General features: G+C 26.7%; 1 protein-coding gene across 3 annotated transcripts in view; it reads left to right on the top strand.

Moving 5' to 3' along the window:
- Positions 1-24,579, top strand: part of LOC109596794 (cytotoxic granule associated RNA binding protein TIA1) — a 401,587-nt gene that overhangs the window by 338,351 nt on the left and 38,657 nt on the right. For all 3 annotated transcript variants that reach the window (XM_049970768.1, XM_049970767.1, XM_020012383.2), the window contains one exon: positions 17,563-17,650. In XM_049970768.1, the coding sequence (XP_049826725.1) occupies positions 17,563-17,650 (88 nt within the window). The remainder of the gene's footprint in view (positions 1-17,562; positions 17,651-24,579) is intronic.

Below are 24,579 nucleotides of genomic sequence, written 5' to 3'. Positions count from 1 at the left end.
TAAAAAGGGTTAATGGAGTTTTAAATTAGTATTTTTTATTATTGCTGTTTTCAAAACTCTTTTATTTAACTACAATCGTCTCTATACCGACTACAAGTTCTGAAACATTAATTGAATGAAGTTTTGCCGTAAATACATTTTAACTTTATTGTTAATACACAATGTGATCAAAAATGACCGAAACATAAATACTTTGCCACGTGAGTGTGGTTTAAAATTTTATGACTGGATAGTAATCATATTCTTTGTGATCAAATTACATTTTGACATTCAAAACTTTATCTCGTTTTAATTGTTTTTGTCTCTTATTTGTAATCTAAACTTTGGTGAACATTTTTTATAGTGTAAATGATAAGTGAAGGTAAGATCTCAACTAGCAAGTTTTAAATTCACCTGATACGTATGAGAAGAACAATGTACAAAAATAAAACGTTTAATAATCTATATTTAACTTTTATCTATTATCTTCTACAGTGGGATCATAAAAAGTCCCCTTCTGATAATAACGAATGGAACAAGATATCGACGAATAAAAGGCATGTAAAATGTTGTCTATCTAACTAAATTGTGCCATAAAGTTGACATGTATCGAATTGCCTAGTTCAATATGGGCACTATCAACTATTTTTTTATAATGGAAAAAGCCTCAAGGTATTTTTATTTCCTATTCAATTTTGTTGACCAAAATCAGTAGTTAGAGAATTATGTGTGAGATAAACTTTCAAAAAACAGGTCAATATTAACAGAAGACAGGTTTAGTATCTCGTTTACTTCTGGATTGTATAATATATAATAGTTATCAGGAGGGGAGACCTTTTATGATCTCGCTGCATTTTGTTTTATGAACAAATTGTCACTACTTATGTGAGGGTAAGTTAATTTATTTAATATTCACCACTTTAATCAGTTTAATTTAGTTCGAAACGTATTATCCTACTTAATTTAAATACTTAATCTCCTGCATGAAACTATTAAAAAATATGTCTGTAAGGATGTAAATAATTACTAATTACCCGTATTGATTATTATATTAATTTTTTACTACAATGTGCGATATTTCTATAAAAAAATAGATGTTATAGGTCAACATCTACAGAACAAAAGAAAGTATCTGGTTTACTTCTGAATTTTTGGTTGAGCTTATAATACTTATCAGAAGGAAGGACTTTTTACGACCTCACTGTATTTTGTATTATGAACAAATGTACTATTTATCTGTGTTGTCCTACTTAATTTAAATACTCAATCTCCTGCATGAAACTTTTAAAAATGCGATATTCCTATATACAACAGATATTATAGGTCAACACTTACAGAACAAAAGAAAGTTTTATTATCTGGTTTACTTCTGAATTTTTGTTTGAGCTTACAATACTTACCACGGAGAGGGATTTTTTCGACCTCTCTGTATTTTGTTTTATGAACAAATGTGTCTTTTATCTGAGGGTAAAATATGCAAGTTAATTTATTTAATATTCACCACTTGAACCAATTTAACTTACTTCGAAACATATTGTCCTACTTAATTTAAATACTCAATCTCCTGCATGAAACTTAAAAAAAAATAGGTATGTAAGGATGTAAATAATTACTAATTATTACGTATGGATTACCATATTATTTTGTACTAAAAAATGCGATATTCTTATATACAACAGATATTATAGGTCAACACTTACAGAACAAAAGAAAGTTTTAGTATCTGGTTTAATTCTGAATTTTTGGTTGAGCTTATAATACGTACAAGAAGGACTTTTTACGACCTCACTGTACTTTGTTTTACGAACAAATGTGCCATTTATCTGAGGGTAAAATATGCAAGTTAATTTATTTAATATTCATCACTTGAACCAATTTAATTTACTTCGAAATATGTTGTCCTACTTAATTTAAATACTCAATATCCTGCATGAAACAACTAAAAAAAATATATGCATGTAAGGATGTAAATCATTACTAATCACAGTTACTGATTAACATATTATAATTTGATCCTAAGACAGAAAACAGTATGCCCGTCGTGACACCAATGTAACGTATGAAAATGTACACGTGTTAAATTGTGAATAAATTTTTGTGTCGACAACGTTAACCCCACACCAATTTGCGAACCCCTACGTTAAATAATAAAAAAAATGTAAATAGGGGATTGTGCCTTTAGTCGAGTGCGTGCCGTTCAAAAGTACGTACCATTAGAAAATTAGATAGGTGTGATAAAAGTAGTTATCTCCGCAAGTACACCAGCATATGAATATTAATGTGTAGTGAAGCATTATTTGAGAGTTGTAAGCTCGTTTGGCCTTTTTTCTGGACACGCGATACGCCTATGCGGCCAAAGGCTTTATACAAACAATCGTCATGGAAATTGTTGCATTACACGGTCGTTGTTTTAATTTTTTCTGTTCTCGGGCTTTTTATTTTTTTTTTTTTTAAACGGGGTCAAGTCTTTTTACGGTGTGATTTAACGGTTGGATAATGATCATTTTTCGGCGGCGGGTCCGTTCAAAATTGGCTGAATTATTAATTTGTTTTTGGCTTTTATTTACACGTGCTTGGCCTGTATAAACTCCATTAGGATAAAATGGTAAATAAATAATGTGTAATTTGCTTTCAATTTGACTAGTCCATTTGTTTCTTTATTTTCTTCAAATTTTGTTTATCTGAAAAATTGAATGTAAACAATAATCGTGACAAATTGAATAATCACATGGTTTATTTCAACTGATTTAACAACACATTAATACACATTTCCATTAAGTCATTAACGTAGAAAAATATTAAAATAAACAATTTAGATTAAATTTATTTAATTACTAATTCTGATTTGTATTTACATGTGTAAACTCCATTTGGATTAAATTGTTACTAATGTGTAATTTCAATTAAATATAAATAGTTAATGTATGTTTTTCTTTGCTTTTGGCACATTTACTTGATTTAATTTAATTTAAACAATAAACGCTACTGCGTAAATAAATTATTTTAATTAATTTAATTACGATTTTGTACTAACACAAAAGCTTTGAAATTTTATCTCTTTTATGTGAGCTTAATTAATACGTAATTTTTTAAATATTTTATTGTACATTAATATAATAATAATCAAAGAAGTATATTAAAAATAATAAATAATATAATGTTAATTTAACTTAAAAATAAAATTTTATTAAATAGTAATTTAGTCACTGCCTTAAGATTTTAATATTTATGTTTATTAACATCATTGAAACTTAAACAAAATATTTAGTTGTATCTAAAAAAATAAAAATACTGTTAAATAACATGTAGACATTTATTTAAATTATTTGTGTTTAATTTACAATAATGCTCAATATCTTAAAATTATTTATGCAACTGTAAAAGACTGAAAAAAAATATATTAAAAATAAAAGAGAAACCCATTTAAATTGTAATTTAAATAATTAATATATAATTTGTTTGTATTTCTATATTTACATCAAAAAATTTAATTTAAAAATTAACTATGTATAAATCACTTAATTCAAATAAATTAATTTATGTAACAAAATCTGGTTATAATATTTTTTAAGAATTTATTAAACATTTTTTTATAAATTATTGTGAAATAATGAATATCATATTTTATTTATTTATTTCTTAAATTCAAAATTATTATATAAGAAAATATTACAATTATTTAGGAAACTGTAAGAGACTGTTTAAAAGTTCTTAAATAAATAATAATTTATAACGTAATAATATAAATAGTTTTATTTAAAAATAATATTTATTTTAAATAAATTAATTTATATAACAAAATCAGGTTACAATATATAGTAACTAATTTTTATACAACAATATTTAATATCTTATTGAATAATATCAATATTATAAATATATTTAATTAATTTATTTTTTAAGTTTAAAATTATTATATAAGAAAATATTAAAATTATTTATGAAACTGTAAGAAACTGAAAAACTGAAAAAAATACTGCTCTCCAAAAGTTCTTCAATAAATTATTGAGACTTTGTCATTTTATTTAAGTAAATTAAAGCATATATCATAAATATAAATTTGTTTTTGGCACATTTAACTGAATAGTTAATTTAAAAAATAATAATTTAAATAAATTAATTTATCTAAGAAAATGAGTTTAATAATTATAATAATTTATTTAATGTCTTGTTAAATAATAGCAATAGTACAAATATATTTTATTTACTTATTATTTAGGTTTAAAATTGGTCTAAAATTTAATTTAAAGGGGTTATAATGTATAATAAAAATAATAAAAACTCCTAATTAAATAAAGGATAATTTGACATTTTATTGTTTTAACTATCATAAATTTAAATAATTAATATCTATTTTTTTTATACATTTACAAATTAATTTTTATGTATTTTTTATAATACTCAGTTTTTTATTAAATACCAATAGTATAAATATATTATTTATTTACTTTTTAGGTTTAAAATTATTTAGGATGATACATTTATAAATGTTAATATCAATGGTTTAAAAAAATATATAAAAAAATAAAGAGAATTATATAAATTTCAAAATATATTAAAATATGATATTTCTGAATAAATAATGCAATAATTTGTTATTTTTCCCTATTAACTGTGTTTTAAAATAATATTTTACATATTTCATGTATTTATTTTTATTGATAAAACAACATGTTCGCTTAATTTAAATATATTTTTTTGTAGTAATAACTTTAAATGACACGTGAATTTCAAAAATTGAACAAAATGTTTCAGATTAACCGGACTGAATAATTAATTAGTTGGCTTTTATTATAAATATTCATGCATCACTACAAAATCCTGAATAAATAATACGTAATTAATTATTTTTACCACTTTTCGAAAATATAACGCAAACAATTTCTGGCCATTAGTCAAAACCGAACCGGTGAATATTTTAATGCAAGCAAATTAATAATTAATTGTAGTAAAATGATTCGAAACCGCGACATGTGATTAAAATAATGGTTCGATTCGACCGGATATATAATATAATAGAATAATAAATGATCCATCCTGAATAATTCACAAGGAAATTATTTGTCAAAACGTTTATTAATATTATTAATATTTTTTTATCGAATCATCGGATAATTACGGATTCCTGACGTGGTGAGTCGCGTATGCGGCATAAAAAGGGCCGGCTTAACTGTAATAGCAAGGCTATTTTGTTGACCTGTAATATTTTTCCGCATCTTATGCATAAAATGCACATTGGTTAGACCCTTTATTGATCCTACGGTATCATATTCTGTTAAAGGGAAAATTTTCTAAAATAGTTTACTATCGATGGTTATGATATCCCAAGATTACGTAATTCCCGTTTTACGGCTGAATTTACATTTATCGAACATTAAAGTGCGTTTTAAATAAATTGAAATATACTTTGTACGTCTGCAACTTTGCTCAGCTTCACTGCTGTAAACAATTATTGGTTTTACCTCTCAATTACTTAGAATATATAAAGTACAGATTATTGGTTTCGACGGATCTTGGTGATTCACTTTTTCTTGAAAAAATTGCCAATCGGAGTCGAAGCTTTGTCTGGAATTATTGGAGAGTGTGGTCTGAAGAAGGTTAGGTGCGTGCCAGAAATTCTGAAAGACGTCGAACGACGAAGGAACATCAAGACTACCTCCTTAGAAATAGGCTGAATGACCCCACATGCCATTACCAACAAGTAATTTACAGAAGAAAGAAGGATTCACATTCTTATTCTTATTTTTGTCGTCTGGACTGACTGTTGTGGTGGTGCAGGGAACAACAGATGTAGAATATGGAATAGAATGAAATCTTTAGTGATGAGTGTCTTAAAACTCAACAAAAAAAGACGAAATCCTTTCTATCTTCATTAATCACCAATTGAACATCTTCATCCACAGGATTCGGCAGACTTTCAGCTTCGTATAAAGGTCAAAGGATGTCAGATCATCTTGGAGGTGTTTTTCAAATTTGTTCCACCAGATCTATGAGTTTTATTTTCTCCATCACCGACTATAGAATAGTTGTCTCTAGTGTGCACTGACATTAAGCAACGATAAAAACTTGGTTGTTCAGGGAGCAAAATTTCCATTTATGCAACATTAAAATAACTTTTCTCAAGTATTAAATTTTTAATTTTGTAGCAAGGATTTAAATTCCAGCGAAAATACTTATTATACATCGGGAAAGTTACGTCGAAACTATTTAACTTTCATTTTTTTTTTGCTTTTAATCTAGTTAATAGTTAAATGAGTTCTTGTAATTTTCAATCATGTACCGCTTTCTGTGAACAATGCGCTGGGAAAACATGTACTATATTATGAATGAGCATTTTAATAATTAATATCTAATATGGCTTCAAATCCGTTAAAATTCAACCCCTCTGCCCCCCTAAAATTTCAATGCGCCGACAAAAGTTAGTTCACCCTCGCCATATTTTTGCCATAGGAAAACTGTTGATATATTACAGCCTAAGGGTAAGTATCCTTTGCTTGATTTATCATAAACGATAGGGAATACAGTTATAATTTATAGGCCCTCATCCTTCGGACTATTTTCCGAATATATTACCAATAATCCGAAACATGTTTGATATTTTTCTACCACTGCAAACTGGTTTAACGTAGATCATGTTTTTAAATACATGAAAGATAACTCGTCCTTTTGTAATTATGTCCGATAATTGGTCAAACAATTGTACTGTGGTTTACGGTGTTTGTTATTGAACAACATGGTCAATTTATGTGAACAAACATAACTCTGATTATGCCAGTTCCACCCCATAGTCCTTAATACACTGACATCAAAATTTGATATTGTGGTAAATATAGTTTTTTTTAAATCGGTCTGTGGTTATGTAGTTTATGAACGTTTATATGTAATAATATAAACTAGAGAAAAGTTGATGTAAATGTAAAAGTGTTAAACTTTACTAGGGTATGTCAATTTATTTGAAAGACAGTTATAGAAGATAATTTGAAAGTAACAAAGACACCAGCAAACATTCAAATTCGTAAAAATCCAGAAGCTTTAGCAGAGAAAAAAAGGGTATGATAATTTTCGTTAACGGCTTTTAATGCGTTATTAAAACGAAAACACAAGACATTGTAATAAAATAATTAGTAATTAGCGAAATTGTTAATTAAAGCCCTTGTTATTATATAAACTGCACCAAAAACGTCTCGTAAAACATCCAAAGCTCAGCCAGTAATACAAAGGTCGTAAAAACAAATGAGCATATATTTTTTGATACACAATATTCCTTGTATTCTTTAGACCAGGTCGTTCTTTTATTTTACCCTAAAGATATTAAAAAGTTTCTTATGATAAACATATATTCATGCCGCTCCCCCTTAAAATACAAAATCATGATATTTCCAGTTAATACTGGCCTTTATTTACCTTTATAGTACGACATAATCTTTCTCCGGCGAAATACCACCCTCGCATGTAAAAATATCATTTTGATGGGAACGATAACGTGCCCAATTAGACGGGCACGATTTTTTTTTTTTTTTGATGGCAGCATCCATATCAACACGAAAAAAAAAACGCGTGCGTATCTTAATTATCAATTTGGAACTTTTAACTAATTAAAATAGCCTGTAACCCCGACAAATATTTGAGACGTTTCTGTGTAATTAAGATCTCGTGTCATACATCTTGTTATTGCACCAAAATCAACATTCGACTATATGCATGACTAAAATTCTGTTAATTGATAAGCAAATAATCTGAATCAACACATTAACGGATTGATTCCGCGTATAGAGGCATTGTGAATTATTGCAGGTGCACTAATAACTAATTAGTTAAGTCAAGTAGTGGATTAGGGTAGTCAGTCGTAAAGTGGGCCACCTGAAGTGGTCGCTTTACTAATACGTCCATTTTTATCAATAATGATCAATTAATTCGTTGAAAATTTAGTGGTGGCTTCACTAATGCATCAGTTTTTAAATCTAATACCCAACTATGATGTTGAGAATTGATGTTTCTTGTTAAAATAATTATTAAAGTTAACGTATTTTGATCAATTCTTCTAATTTTAAATTTAAGAATGAAGTAAAAATTGTCATGTTATAAGATGTGACCAGAGTAGAATGAAAATCTTTATAGTCTGAAGCTAATTTCTTGTAAGTTTTTGTGTTAATTAGTAATGGATTAGGAGAGTCAGTCGAAGATGGAACCACATGCTCAATGATAGGTGAAAACTTGAAGTGGTGGCTTCACTGTTTAAATCTAATACTCAACATGGTATTGAGAATTGATGTTTCTTGTTAAAATAATTATTAAAGTTCACGTATTTTGATCAACACTCAACTATGGTGTTGAGAATTGATGTTTCTTGTTAAAATAATGGTTAAAGTTAACGTATTTTGATCAATTCTTCTAATTTTAAATTTAAAAATGAAGTAAAAATTGTTACAAGATGTGACCAGTTTAGGATGAAAATCTTTATAATCTAAAGCCAATTTCCTGTAAGTTTCTTTGTTAATTAGTAATGGATGATGATAGTTAATCGAAGAAGGCACCACATGCTCAATGATAGGTGAATACCTGAAGTGGTGGCTTCACTAATGCATCAGTTTTTAAATCTAATACCTAACTATGATGTTGAGAATTGATGTTTCTTGTTAAAATAATTATTAAAATTAACGTATTTTGATCAATTCTTCTAATTTTAAATTTAAAAATGAAGTAAAAATTGTTATGTTACAAGATGTGACCAGTTTAGGATGAAAATCTTTATAATCTGAAGCCAATTTCTTGTAAGTTTTGTGTTAATTAGTAATGGATTAGGATATTCAGTAGAAGATAGAACCACATGCTCAATGATAGGTAAAAACCTGAAGTGTTGGCTTCACAAATGCATTATTTTTTAAATCTAATACTCAACTTTAAAATAATTATTAAAGTTGACGTATTTTGATCAATTCTTCCAATTTGAAATTTAAGAATGAAGTAAAAATATTTATGTTACAAGATGTGACCAGTTTAGGATGAAAATTTTTATAACCTAAGTAAGTTTTTATGTTAATTAGTAATGGATTAGGATTGTCAGTCGAAGATGGCACCATATCTTCAATGTTAGGTAAAAAACTTAAGTGGGGGCTACACTAATGCATTAGTTTTAAAATCTAATGCTCAAATATAGTGATGAGAATCGATGTTTTGTGTTAAAATAATTATTAAAGTTCACGTATTTTGATTAATTGTTCTAATTTTAAATTTAAGAATGACGTAAAAATTATCATGTTATAAGATGTGACCAGAAGAGGATGAAAATCTTTTTAATCTGAAGCCATATTTTCAATGTTGGGTGAAAAACTAAAGTGGGAGCTTCACTAATGCATAAGTTTTTAAATCTAATACCCAACTATTTGGGTTTGTTAAAATAATTACATATTCCGATAAATTCTTTGAGTTTTAAATTAAACAACGAAGTAAAATTTGTTATGTTATCAGTTGTTACCAGACCACAACGGAAACCTTAATAATTTATAGCCAATTTCCGTTCAATTTTCGTGTTTACATTAAATGTTGTAGTTAATTTCCAATTAGGATTATATTGCAGGACTTGTTTTTAAAGGCGAAACAGTGATAGCCTGGTGCGGAATAACATCCCGAGTGGTTTTAATCAAAGAATCAATTATCCATATAACACCTAAACCTATTCATCTGATATATTAGCATCTAACATGTGCGTAGGTAAATGGATTTTAATGTATGTATCAAGTATGTAAAATTTACACTCTCTGTCGTATATCCCGTGCAACTCGATCTGCGTTAATTTGGAACCATTTGCATATATTAGCAATTTACCTTTATAAATAATTGATCCCGTCAATGTGATTTAATTAATAAGTGAGGGATGTTTGTTTTGAACGTATCTTCCCAAATTTGCTAATTAAATAAGTTGTAATTTGGGTTTGATGCAATTTAAAAGTTTATACACGTACATAAATTATGGTTTTGTTTTAAATATGATACGTGCCAATTCTGGCATCACGAGAGCCCATTTTATTATGTGATAACCTTTAATTTGTTTATACAGTCTTGCATGTTTTCTATTTTACACTATTTTAAAATCAGGTCACTTCACCAATGACATGCAACAATAATCCCATTTAGAAGTTGAAATGAATTTAAACTGATAGTACTTACTTAAGAACTTAAAATCCTGAGAGTAATTAATCCGGCCAAATCGAATCCTGAAGAGCTGAGCATCTTATCGTGGATAAATGAAGAGGTAATCAATTAATGTTAACCAAGTCATAATGGAAATGTGTTATTCAGCCTTTCGAGTGGATTTTTAAATGGATTTGTTGCATCGACTATTCAGATTGCAGTCCTATTGACCTTTTCCAGCCATTAATTATCCTCATTAACCTTTATAATTTTAACACAAGTAATTAACATACATACGCTCACACACACACATAAACAAACGTCATTAAAATTTTTAAGAAACGCCGAAAATCAAGTAATATAAATAATCCGTCGGTTTTAAAATAAAAGGCTAAGAAAACATCGGGTTTATGTATGCGAGGTTAGCAGACCAACTTCCTGAAAGTCAGTGAAAATCACTTGAGTCGATAACAAAGCTAACAGCAAAACACTCACGCTTACTGCTTCCTACAGACAAAAAGGTCATTAGATCCACTCTTCATTTCAATTCGGTTTGTGATGCGGATCTCTACAAATTTTATTTTATACTCATATTCCTGCTCTCTATCTTATCTAAGTCAATCCTTCCGTTCACTTAAATTGAATCGCTAATTTATGCCATAAATTCAGAATTATCAAATCTGTGACCGTTGGGTTTATTTTATCGGTTTGCATTAGTAGTTACTTACGTATTATTCGTTTTTGGGTGGTGGGGGGTATGCGACTAGAAATATCGATTCCGGATTTCAAATAAATTAAATTGATTCCGTTTTGCCGGATATACGAATGATTTGTGTTCGTCCCAAAGAAGAAACAATATGATAATTATGTTTATTTACGTTGCAAAAACTCATGCTCAAATCAGCTGACAATTTTTAACATACACTGAGGTCATAAAAAGTACTTGTTGTAAATTAAGAATTTTTAAGCTATTGAATAAAAGATGGCAATATTTTTTCACAGTAAACTCATAATTAAAAATCTTAGGTTCATCGTTACTTGTATCTTTACCACTTTTACATTAGGTTTAATTTCTTACTGACTATCAAAAAATATTTAAATATTATTTAGTATTTACAAATATTTTTTTCTAATAACACAATTTATTTTTTACACTAGACATAATTAAAAATTAGATCCATTGTTACTTGTATATTTTATACTTTTACAATAGGTCAGAAATTTCTTTCACTTTATTTTATATAATAATTAATATTTTACATAATAATAATAATATTTTACAAAATAATTTTTAAAAAATATTTAAATAAAATTGTTATTTTCAAACAATTAAAAAATAATTAACTTAAATTTGAATGTTTAAGCTATTGAATAAAAGATGGCAGTATAAACTGTCTTGATACATGTCTAAAACTACCAATACATAGAACAATATAAGGTTATTAAATTTTTGATAAATTTGTATACTATTTCTTAATTTTTAGTAACATAATTATTTATAACAAAAGTCATAAAAAAGAAACAACAAATTCATTATTGTATTAATGTACAATATTTAAAATTAAAATGTACAGTTGGACGAACTTTTTATTCAAATTGTATATTTAATTGTACGTAAAATTGTTCAATTCAATTATTCCCAAATAATTAAAAAATATATATAATTGAATATTTTTAAAGAGTTTAATTCAGTTCATTGATTTATTTTTATTAATTATGCATAAAATAAAATATTAAAAAATTATTATAAATTATGTTTTAATTCGCTGAAATGAAAGTTTATAAATAAATTAATTTATTTTCAGAACAAAACATACAAGTAAGCTCTACAAGGGGTTGTTTTTAAATGGCGATAATGCCTTGTGCTTTTTTTGTGAGTTTTTAAATTTGGCATCTATGAATAACAAAAAACACATTATATTCGACCTACTTCGCTTATATATTCAGCATGCGTGACAAAGACGTTTTAGAGTTTCACCCTGTGTGAACTTCGCTGAAAATGTGCACCCTAATTGGTCAAAAAACTTTACTTTACAGCGGCATCTACTTTGTACTTAAAATAAATATTACAAAGGTATCATCACTTTCACTAGAAACTGTTTGTTATGTCTAAAAAATATCTCCATATTTTTTTAAATGTACAATAATATTTTTTTGATTTATTTAGTTTAATATATACGGTTGTGGTCATTATTATAGCAACCTTTTAAAGTGTTAATATTTTAGCCATAACTCTTTTATTTGATGTAAACTGTTAAAATTTTATGTTGAAACACATTTATTAAGAGCATCATTTCTTCAATATATTGAAGCTAATTGTTGTTTAATATATGCCTGTACATAAATTAGTCTAAGGAGTTTTACTCCAGAAAAATTGAAGCCTCCCCATAGCATAATTAAACCGCCACCGTGTTTCACTGTGGATATAGCAAACTTTTTCTGTAGTTTTGTCCCTGTAGGTTGTTTAAAGTAAGCAGAAACATAATATTTTTATAAATTAAATTTAGACTTGTCTCTAACAACTATTCGTCCCTATTGTCTTTGGGTCCAGTGAAATTGGACTGGACTGGACTGAAAATTTAATTCATATGTTTACTAACATTATTGTCACATAAAATTTTAAAAAATATATTATTTGTTAATTATTGTATTCCTGTGCTGAAATATTAAATTTATTTCTATATTTTGGACGAACTAATTTGAAGTATAATATAAATACTTAATTTATGTTATACTAATTTAATTTTTTGTTTACTAAATTATTAGTACTTTGTTTTTTAAAAAAAAAGTTCATGAAACTGAGTATAACTTTTTAAAATATTGTGCCCCATTAAACATTTACCATATAAAAGATAAATGATGTTAAACGGGCGCATTCATAATTTTCGACAAGAAATCATCGAAAATTCTTGTTGCGATAATGTGCTAAAAATGTTAATAGAGATAAAGCTCGGACTAAACATTAAATAATGTGATTTATAACAGCGATTTATCCGTTGTTTTAGAGCAGCCCATATTAAAACATCATAAAAAGCTCATTACTACAACAAACAGCGTTTTTCACATAATACAGTGAGCGTAATTAAGAATATTATGTGAAAATTTATTATTTCCTCATGGCGAAATGAATGTTTACGATCTGTGTAGGAAATTACAGAAAATGATCAGGATATAAGGGAGAACCGGGCACGGAATGGAGAAAACAAAAAGAGGAGGGAGAGCGAGAGAAAAAAAGTAATTTTGCATGTAAGATTCATTCACATTTCAAATATCTGAACTCATTCAGACCCTCCACGGACATGAAAACCGGTTTCTCAATTACTGTATCAGGAAAAGCTCCAAAGCCATTCCAGTCGGCCAGCTGAACAGACCGCGTACCGCAATTCTCACACAGTTTTACACCGCAACCCGCACCCCCAAAAATGATTTTTTATATCGTCACCGATAGAACGGGGTATGATGTTTTTGGGCACGTGAAAAAGTTGATGTATGAGTTCATTGTTTTGAAAATAGAGCGCGGGGTTATGGAGAGAGGAAGGGACCGTAAAAAAAGTGGCGGAATAAATTAAACATCAGGAAAACAAACATTAAAAGTTTAAACACAAATCTTTCTATGGCCGGGCACTCGTTAATGCAACAATACTATTTCAAAGGATGGCTAAAAATTAAATTCTTTATTCGTCCTTCTTTGTTGTATTTTCCTATATTCGGTGCTTTATTTGTGTGCTTTATTGCGATGCAGGATTGTAAAAAGTGTGCACCTATTGCTTTTAGTAATTTAATGTTAATAGCATGGGAGAAATGTTGGCGACAGCTTTGAAAGTGAAAAATTCGAACTGACAAAGAGTGAAACGAATTTAAATGAAATGCACGGATATATTAGAGATGGACGAAAAAGCTTTTAAATTTATTAGCTTTGTATTGCCCACATTTTGCGACATTTTCTAAACATTTTTAATCTCACTAAAAGTACAATCGGCCGAAAATCACACGTTACAAATAACTCTAACTGTTGCCGTTTTACATGTTGTACAATCCTTCGACTAGTTGAACGAATAAATTTTAATTCGAACGTAAACCGATACCCACCCCCCAATGAAACAGAAATGTATTCCTATATAAAGGATTAAAACGTTATCCCTTATATTCATTACATGGTACTGAAGGGGGAGACCCAATAAATTTGGAATGTATTGCCTACAATTTTAATCTGCGTATTCCTTTGATTATTATCGCTAAACCAACCCTAAACAAGTATATCAATTTATTTTGGGACCGTGATCCTAAAACTTGATAACGTATTACTTTACAAACATTGAAATATGTATAAAATCCTAGGTATTAACAGGGTACGAAATTTATAGACAATGACCTTATTATTATTTTATAAATTTAATTTAAAATTTAAGGCTTCAAAGCATGTATTGACAGCTGAAATATATTCTTATAAAACTACACTCAGTTTTTTGAACTTTAACATATTTTATTTTCTTAAATAAAATTAAAATTAGGGTGTCCAAAATAAAAAAAAATAAATTTTAAAACAGGAATAAAATAATTAACATATTTTTTTTTTTTAATTTTATTTGACAATAATTATACCTATTAAAATTTTAAAGTATTTATTGAGGTCCATTTCGAAAAATAAAACGTAAAAAATTATAATATTTTAATAAACAAAAATTTTATAACACATACATATTTGATAAAACTACACTCAGTTTTTTGAACTTTAACACATTTTATTTTCTTAAATAAAATTTAAATTAGGGTGTCCAAAATAAAAAAAATAAATTTTAAAACAGGAATAAAATAATTAACATATTTTTTTTTAAATTTCATTTGACAATAACTATATCTATTAAAATTTTAAAGTATTTATTTAGGTCCATTTCGATAAAACGTAAAAAATTATAATATTTTAATAAACAAAAATTTTATAACACATAAACATATTTGATAAAACTACACTCAGTTTTTTGAACTTTAACATATTTTATTTTCTAAAATAAAAAAAAATAAATTTTAAAACAAGAATAAAATAATTAACATATTTTTTAAAATTTTATTTGACATAATTATATCTATTAAGATTTAAAAATATTTATTAGGGTCCATTTCGAAAAAAACGTTATAAAAAATTGTAATATTTTAATAAACAAAAATTTTATAACATATAAATGAAGTTTGAAACAACGTTTTACTAAAAATTGTAAAATTTTACATTACTAATACATAATACAAAATGTGCAATATTTTTTTTTTCTATTCTCATTTTTATTTTAAAAAATTGTACTCAGTTTTTTGAATTTTCGCATATTTTTTTTTAATAAAATTTATTTTAGTTTAGGAATACAATAATTAACAAATAATGTTTTTACTATATTTATTAAAATTTTATTTGACAATAATTAAATCTATCAAGATTTAAAAGTATTTAGTGGGGTCCAATTTGAAAAAAACTTTGTAATAATTTTGTAAAAAAAAAAATTTTAAAACATACGTAAGATTAAAAATTACAAAATGAGCAAAATATTCTTTTCAATCTCCCGTTTCTTATTTGAAAAAGTTGTACTCAGTTTTTTGAATTTTCACATATATTATTTTTATAAATAAAATATATATTACGTCCAATAAATAAAAATAAAATATTTTAGTTTAGGAATACAATAATTAACAAATAATGGTTTTAATATATTTTTTTAAATTTTATTGAAAATAGTTATATGTATATTAAAATTTAAATGTATTTAGTTGAAAAAACCATATTTGTAACATGTATTAATAAAAATTTTATAACATCGATTACATAAGATTAAAAAATAAAAAATGTGCAAAATGTTCTTTTTTATGTCTCGTTTTTTATTTGAAAAAAATTTACTCAGATTTGTAAAAAATTGTAATATTTTTATAAACAAAAAAATTTATAACATAGATTACATAAGAATAAATTAAACAAAATGTGCAATTTTACTCACTTATTTTAAATTTATTATTTTAATGTCTTAAATAAAATTAAAATTAGGGAATCCAATAAATGAAAAGTTCAATAATTTAGTACATGGATACAATAATTACCAAATAATGTTTTTATTATGTTTTTACTAGTTACTATTACTCTTACTGTTTACTTATACTTCAGTGAATAAAAATTAAGTTTGGTAGAGTGACCTTGTAATTAATATATTCTCAAATATAAACATTAAATGAGCGAAAGCTCAAAGTTTAGTGGGACAAACCGTGTGAAAAAGTTTTACTCAATTTTATGAATGTAAAAAATGTAAATGTAAATTTTATTCGAGTATATAAAATTTGTAATTGCCTTGCATTTAGTGTTTCAGAACTAAATAAATAAACACTTGTGTTTTATGTTTAATCTGTAATTATATATGCGGAGACTGAAATTAAAATTAAATAACTTCTAACCCATAAATTCATTTCACAAGTATTAGAACGGGTTATTATCGTATAATAAAATAATCAATGATATTATGACGCAATATATTATTATGAAGCAAACGGTAAATAATCCCCACATTATATTATAATAAAACTTCAGTACATTTATTATTCAAAGGAAACTAGTTCATAACTTCGGAATAATAAATTATGGCACCTGCAAAGTTAAAAGGTTAATTGATTTCATGAGTTATTTTCTATTTAAACCCAACTTAAAGCGTATTAATTCACTTACAATATGATGTCCCAATTAATGAACGGTTTTTTTCTTCAAATCGTCAATAAGTATGGCGTATCGAAAATTATGATATGTCATGATAGAACCGTATAAATAAAAACAGCGTTGAAAAAACCTGTTACTACATCGTAGGGCCAAAAAATTGTAAAGCTCATAAGCATTCTCGCATATTTTAGATACATGCTACCGATAAGGCCCTATTCACAAACTTATCTAACCAATCGTATTATTTACGTCAAAACAAAAAATGTATATAAACGATATATCAGCGAAAGTGTATCGTTAAAACACATAAGAAACAATATTGCCATTGAATCGGTGCCACCAGTTGGAAAAAAAAAGTATTACAACCGATAAGTTTCACCTTGGATCAAATCTAAATCAAATAAAAGGTAAATTATAAATTAGTTTTTTGAAATGTCCATAATTAAATTTATGGATTCGTTTTATTGCGGCAGCCAGTCTTTAATTAATACCCCTGCGGGGTTTTCATACATACATATAATATTTAATATTTTAGATTAAATAATGTTAAATAATTTAAAATACATGCGTGTAGCTGATTTTAAATGAACCATGCGGCTATTTAAATATGAATATGATAAATATTAATATATCCCGGTGTTTGTATTGAAAAGGCAAAATATGAAATCAGATAATTAAAAAATCGACCATGTAAAATTTGTACTGTACCACTTGAAAGCCAGCCCGATGAATGAATGGTTAATAGGTTTCCCTTTCGTTTTTTCTTGCAGAGCACCATCACATATTTGTCGGTGACCTGAGCCCGGAAATCGAGACGCAGACGCTGAGGGATGCGTTCGCTGCATTCGGCGAAATATCGTAAGTAATTTTTAAATTATTTATTTTTTTTTTTTTTCTCAGTTTTACGACACAAACGTACAAGTTATAACATTGCCTTTAACGTGTTCCGGATAATTAAGTGTTATCGGATCGCGTACCACTTCTTTGGTCGCCTTAATAATTATTGTGTTTTGTCTGTGGACGGATTGATTTAACGTAATAAGTTTTGGGGTTGTTAAATTGTTTTAGTTGGTGTTTGTTACATGTAAAATGTTTGCTATTTTGGTGCTGTAGAGGGAAGTAATTAATATTCATAAAGTATCTTTTATTTTTAAACGACTTTAAGTATGTATTAATATTTTTTTCCTTTCAATATTAATAAAGTTGAGATTCAAAAAAAAAAATGAGATGAATAAAATCCTAGGAAAATAATACTTGGTAATGTATTTATATATTTTTGTTCTATAATATACAGAAAATTGATAATTTTTATAACAAGAAAGTTACTCAGTAATCTCAGAACAAAAAATCAAAGATTTTATATTTAGAAATATATTTTTTGTATTATAATTTACTGATAATTAATAATAATAGTTTTATATAACAACAAAAATATTATTTATTATTTTTATTAATTTGGAAAATAATTTTCTTACTTTATACATTTTTCAATTTCTTTATGATTTCTGTATGATACATCTGGTTTTAAGTCCCTAAAAAAGGATTTATTTATCTAATATTTATAGTCTTAAAAACTTCTCTCTCATAGTTTACTTACTTTAATAATATAATAATGTCAATGAAAGTTACACAGAAATCTTAGAATAATAAAATCTTGGTTGAAAAATATTTTTATAACATTTGTAGTTTTAATTTTTTTTCTCATAGTTCACTTACTTTAATCATTAAATAATGTCGATGAAAGTTACACAGAAATCTTAGAACAATAAAATCATGGATAAAAAATATTTTTATAAAAGAGTTTACATTTAGAGATAATATATATATATATATATATATATATATATATATATATATATATATATATATATATAACATATATTTTTGTACTACAATTTACAGAGAATTAATATTAATAGTTTTTTATAACAACAATATTATTTATTGTGTCTATAAATTTGGAAAGTAATTTTTTTCCTTACACACTTTTTAATTCCTTTCAGGTCCTTTAAAATTAACAAAAAATATATTTTTAATTCTTAAAACTAAAAAGAATTTATTTATCTAACATTTGTAGTTTTAATTTTTTTTTCTCATAGTTTACTTACTTTAATCATTAAATAATGTCGATGAAAGTTACACAGAAATCTTAGAACAATAAAATCTTGGATAAAAAATATTTTTATAAAAGAGTTTACATATATATATATAATATATATTTTTGTACTACAATTTACAGAGAATTAATAATAATAGTTTTTTATAACAACAATATTAATTATTGTTTTTATAAATTTGGTAATTTTCTTACTTAATTTCTGTATGATTTCTGTTTGATATATTTAGTTTTAGGTCCCTTAAAATTAATAAATATTTTATAAAGGATTTATTTAATTTAAATCTGTAATTTTGTCTTTTATACATTTTTTTAAATTCTGTCCTTTAAAATTAATTAAAATTATATTTTTAATCATTAAAGATTTATTTGTCTAACATATAGTCTTAAAAATAATTTTTTCTCATACTTTACTTACTTTAATATTTCAATAATGTCGATGAAAGTCACACAGAAATCTGGATAAAAAATATCTTTATAAAAGAGTAAAATATATTTCTTTGTACTATAATTTACAGAGAATTAATAATAATAATTTTTATAACAACAAAACTTTCATAAATTTGGAAAGTAATTTTTTTACTTACACTTGTTTTAATTTCTGTCTGATATATTTAGTTTTAAGCCCCTTGAAATTAATAAAAATTATATTTTTAATTCTTAAAATTAAAAAAGGATCATTTATAGTCTTAAAAAATATTATTTCCCATTCAACAATGTCGATGAAAGTTACACATCTCAGAACAATAAAATCTTGGAAAAATATGTTAAAAAAAGATTATTTTTTTATACTATAATTTACAAATGTTTACTAATAATAGTTTTTTACATCAGAATTATACTTTTTTTCATAAACTGAGAGTAATATTTTATTTAAAATTTAAAAGTAAGTTTATTTACTTTTACCTCAATAATCTCAGTAAAAGAATATTTTTATACTAAGAATTTATATTTCGAGATTTATTATGTTCTCTATAATTTAATAAATCACAAATAAAATGATTTACAAAGAAGAACAGTAATAGAAATAAGCAAAATATTCAATATTGTATGTAATTACAGAATTCAGTTTCAATAAAATGCAGTAAATTATTAGTTATTTTATTTTATTCCTATTTTCTATTATATTCCTCTTTTATTACATGATAACAAACAATTATGGCGTTCTTTATCTTCCACCCAATTACGTTTGTCAGTTTATCAATCTAAAATGACCTTTTGCTGAAGCAAACTAATTTTTCTCATAAAATTTTTTGATAATTTTATTAGATTCTTGTCGAGAATTTAATATTTACGGAGCGTCTTGCTCATTTTGAGCTATTAGTTTCGTCTCTGACATAAATCGTTATACGACACATTTCTGCCGTTATTAATTACACATATTACCAACCAATTTAGTTGTCGTCGATAATAATATGTCTTCAAATGCCATGCAATATGCAAAATTCGAATCCATTCCCGATTAAAAATAATGACAGAAACGTTTCGGATACAACCGTAATTTTAAAACAGACCTAATTAGAGCGTTGAATTTTATTTGATATATTTTTGAAGTGAAGTAGGACCGTAATACGGATCGCGTGCGAATTTCGCCACCTCTATTATTTAAGCAATTTCAGACTCATTTCGTGGCATTATCGTGAACCATTTTTCACTTGCTTTCGATTCACCGACCATTTTCAAACGTGCTGGACGCACCATTTAATTGAATAAAATAAACTGAGCGAACCTCTCCAAGCCACCGTCGACGTTGGGTAATTTTCTTGGAGCATTAATGTCCTGCTCTTGTTGGCGCTGAACACCTACATAGGGCCCGATACATTATGATTGGAGATCAGTAATGATATTCCATGTGTATTATTGAGTTTATAGGGAGGATTTGGCCTATTACAATGTAATGATCCTCTCCTAGGCATGCGATATAATTGGTAATGTATGTAAAGTGATTTTGTGATCAATTATCCTGTTGCAGAACCTGTTAACACTATTATGATGGTGTGGACTCCGTCATTATATACAATTAAGATTAATTTACCTAATTCTACACGCATATGACAATATCTTCAAGTTAAAGTACTCTTTGATCTATTATTGCTGATAATTATACAGTCAAAGAGATAATAGACAATTGCCACGTTTGATTCGCCCAAGCTTTGCAGTTTAAGCGAAATTAACATACGTTCGTGCCTCGCAATTTCGAAACAGTTATTGAATGCAATTTAAAAAAATATGGGATATTTTTAATACCTAGTCATATTCACGCTATCTACATTATGTCAATCAATTTTAGCTTAATTCAATTTGTTCTGTGATTAATGAGCAGTAAACTATTTTAGTTTACAATATTTGATGATGTTTTATAATGTGTTGTGGCTAATTTACTACGTATTTACTAGTTTATCCAATTATTTGGTATATTGTAATTAATAAATTTACGGGGAAAATTGAAAGGTTAATTTAACTTTGCCAAAAAGAGTAACATTCAAATAATTATAACTCAATTTTAAATCTATATAAAATACTTCACTGAATCTGAAAGTTAACTTCCCTTCAACTTCAAAAGTGGAGGCTAAAGTATTATAAGTCAATTGATTATGTAAAGAAAATATTGAACTAATTTGAGTTACTTTTGTTGTGTTGATTCCAAAGATGTTTTGGAATTGAATTTAGATCTCAGAAAGTAAAGAAATAATAGCTAAAATTGGCCAAATATATCTGAAATGGTCCATGATTTGATCGACCTTTTTTACCCCCATAATACCCCTCTAGACCCATATTACCTGGGTTCACCTCTGACTTCCCCAGCTCAGTATATTATTGAGTTTTCCTATTGTCCTGTTATTTGGTGTAGTTCTTCAGTATTAAAACACTAAACTAAAACCATGGGATCCACAAACAAACGTGGCTGTGTAAATCATTCAGAGAACCTACTCCAGGCTCCACATTTCTTATGATAAGCAGCCCTTAAAACCATCACAATGTAAATATTAGTAAAAACAATACAAATAAAATAAATCTTAGTCAATGAAAACTGTACCACATTCTTAAGAAACACCCCCCATCCATCCTTCAGCATTTTTCTTGGGCTGGTGGAAGATCGCAAAGAAACATCAATGTCCGATGAAGAAAGAGACAGTGAGTTTAAAATTGATTTAACAGTTCTTCAATATTTTAATCACCAAAAACTGAACAATTTCATAAGTAACCTGAATTTCTCGTACCAGTCGTTTGGAGGGAACCTCGAAGGCATCTCAGGAGCAGCCATTTTTTCTTATAAATATCAAAGGTTTTAATAAAAAACAATAGACGCAAATCTTAATCTTGATCCCAATAAAACGTCAACGTCGGATGAAGAAAGAGACAGTGAGTTTAAAATTGATTTAACAAATCCTCAATGTTTTAATCTCCAAGAACTTAACAATTTCATAAGACCTGTCCCACATTTTAAAGAAATAACCATCCATCCTTCATCATCCTTCCCGGGCTTGTGAAGGATGGTAAATAAACATCAACATCCGATGAAGAGACAGTGAGTTTTAATTTTAACAATTCCTCAACGTTTTAATCACCAAGAACTAAATAATTTTACAAGAGGCATAAACCTTTCATACCAGTGATTTGGAGGGAACGTTGAAACCATCATAATGGCAGTAATTTTGTTCTTATAAATATCAAAGGTATTAATAAAAACAATTGAAAATAGACACATCTTAATCTAGACCCAGTAATAAGACTTGTACCATATTCTGAAGAAATACCCATCCATCCTTCAATCTAATTTTAGACCTGAACCTTTCAAAGAAGTTTGTTAAATAACCATCCAGATTAAACCAAAAGAAATTACTTTTTAAATGATAAAATAATGAAGTAATGACTGTTTCTATAACAAATTAATTTTTGAAATGAATGCTCTGTATTTTCATTTTTTTAACTGGATTATCCAGCATCAGCTGAAAAATCGTTGTCACTAAAATGGCTGAAGGCTTGTTTTATTAAAGTACTTAAATCGTGAGTTCAGTGTGTATTGAAAAGTTTTATATTTGCAATCATTTTTTTTTTTTGTATTTGAAGCATACCATAAAATAATTCAAGACGTGCTGTAAAGAATTTGAAATAATTAATAAATAATACCTTAAAGAAAAATGATTAAGCAACAGTAATTTTATGAATATTTAAGTCTTAAAAAGTTTGATAAACTTTTAATCTTTGTAATAAAAGTTTTAATTATTTTAAAGAAAACTCAGTAATTACTCCGGTATTTAAATATTTAAAGCCAAGTCGAGTGGAACAAAACATAAAAACGGATTTTTTTTTTGGCTACGGAAATAAAAATGGTTTATTAAAAAAAAAAGAGAGAGAGAGAGAAAAGAGTTAACGTATCCAACTCGACAATTTCCAGTTAAAAGCATTATAAAGTAGCAGAAGCTAATGGAATGTGGCACAAAATGTATCAGGTAAACGCAGAAATTAATCCCGAAATGCCCAAGGCAAAATGCCGTAACACAACATGAACTCACTCACTCGTAGTATTTTAAATCATACAAGTATTGCTACTCGTGCAAGTACCATTCCTCTAATACCTTTGTGAAACTGTACATATGCACTCTTCAAAAACACCCCAAAACCACCCCCGCGCACACACATACACACACCTCCGTGTGCTTGTAATGGAAAAAACCAATTAGTTTGTGAAAACAACCAGACGTTACCTTTAACTTCTGGAGTTAATGAAAAAACAACAGCCACCACAAACCCAAATAACCCGACCATAGTCAAATACACATATTGCGTAATAATAAGCCGGAACAAAGTTGCCAACCAATTTATTTTAAATACATCATTTACTAATTATAAATGTTTCTGCAACAGACGTCGATTTATTTTGAAATTTAACCGAATACACAAACATGCAGGTGTTGTTTTATTGAATGCCATATTATGATTTCTGCCATAAAATTATATTGCAATTGTGCGTTTGTATTTATAGAGAATTAACCCCATGTGCTTTCTAATGCTACTTACCTTTATGTTGTTTTTGGACCGTTGTTGTTATTTACCTTTATTTCAACAGTAATAATAATTTCCACAAACCACATCCAAATTTGCTAAATTGTATTCCAGTTACACCAACAATAAAAATAAATCAACTTCAAATTTGTTAAACCTCAATCGTAACTTTATTTTAACAATTTAATCTTACCTCTGCTCTAATAAGAATAATTTATATAGACATGTGTTCACTTGTAAAGCTTATATTTAAGTTACTATTTGCGTTAACAGTTTGTTTACTTTACTTACCATGCTAATGTTACTTTTGCATAATTTAGTTTAACAGTATGATTGTACCTCCGTCGTACTTTACTTAATTTGTCTTAAAGAAATTTGTTCATTTGTAAAGTTCATGCGTTGCACTACTACTTTTACGTTTATGTTATTACTTTCACTTTCTACAAATGTTTTAGTTAGTTTGCTACTAATAAGTTAAATAGTTAAATAGTAATTCTTACTGTTACTTTTACTTACTCTTATTTTAATTAGAATAAATGAAGCATACATTTTTTGTAATGATTTACTGCTACCTTTATTATTGTTTTATTTACTGTACAAAAGTTACTTATTAATTTACAAGTGACATTTAAATTTTGCTAATACAATTTTGTATGTACTAGAA

This window comes from Aethina tumida, chromosome 1 (assembly GCF_024364675.1).
Source record: "Aethina tumida isolate Nest 87 chromosome 1, icAetTumi1.1, whole genome shotgun sequence".
NCBI lineage: Eukaryota > Metazoa > Arthropoda > Insecta > Coleoptera > Nitidulidae > Aethina > Aethina tumida.
This window is presented reverse-complemented; position numbering and strand designations above follow the sequence as displayed.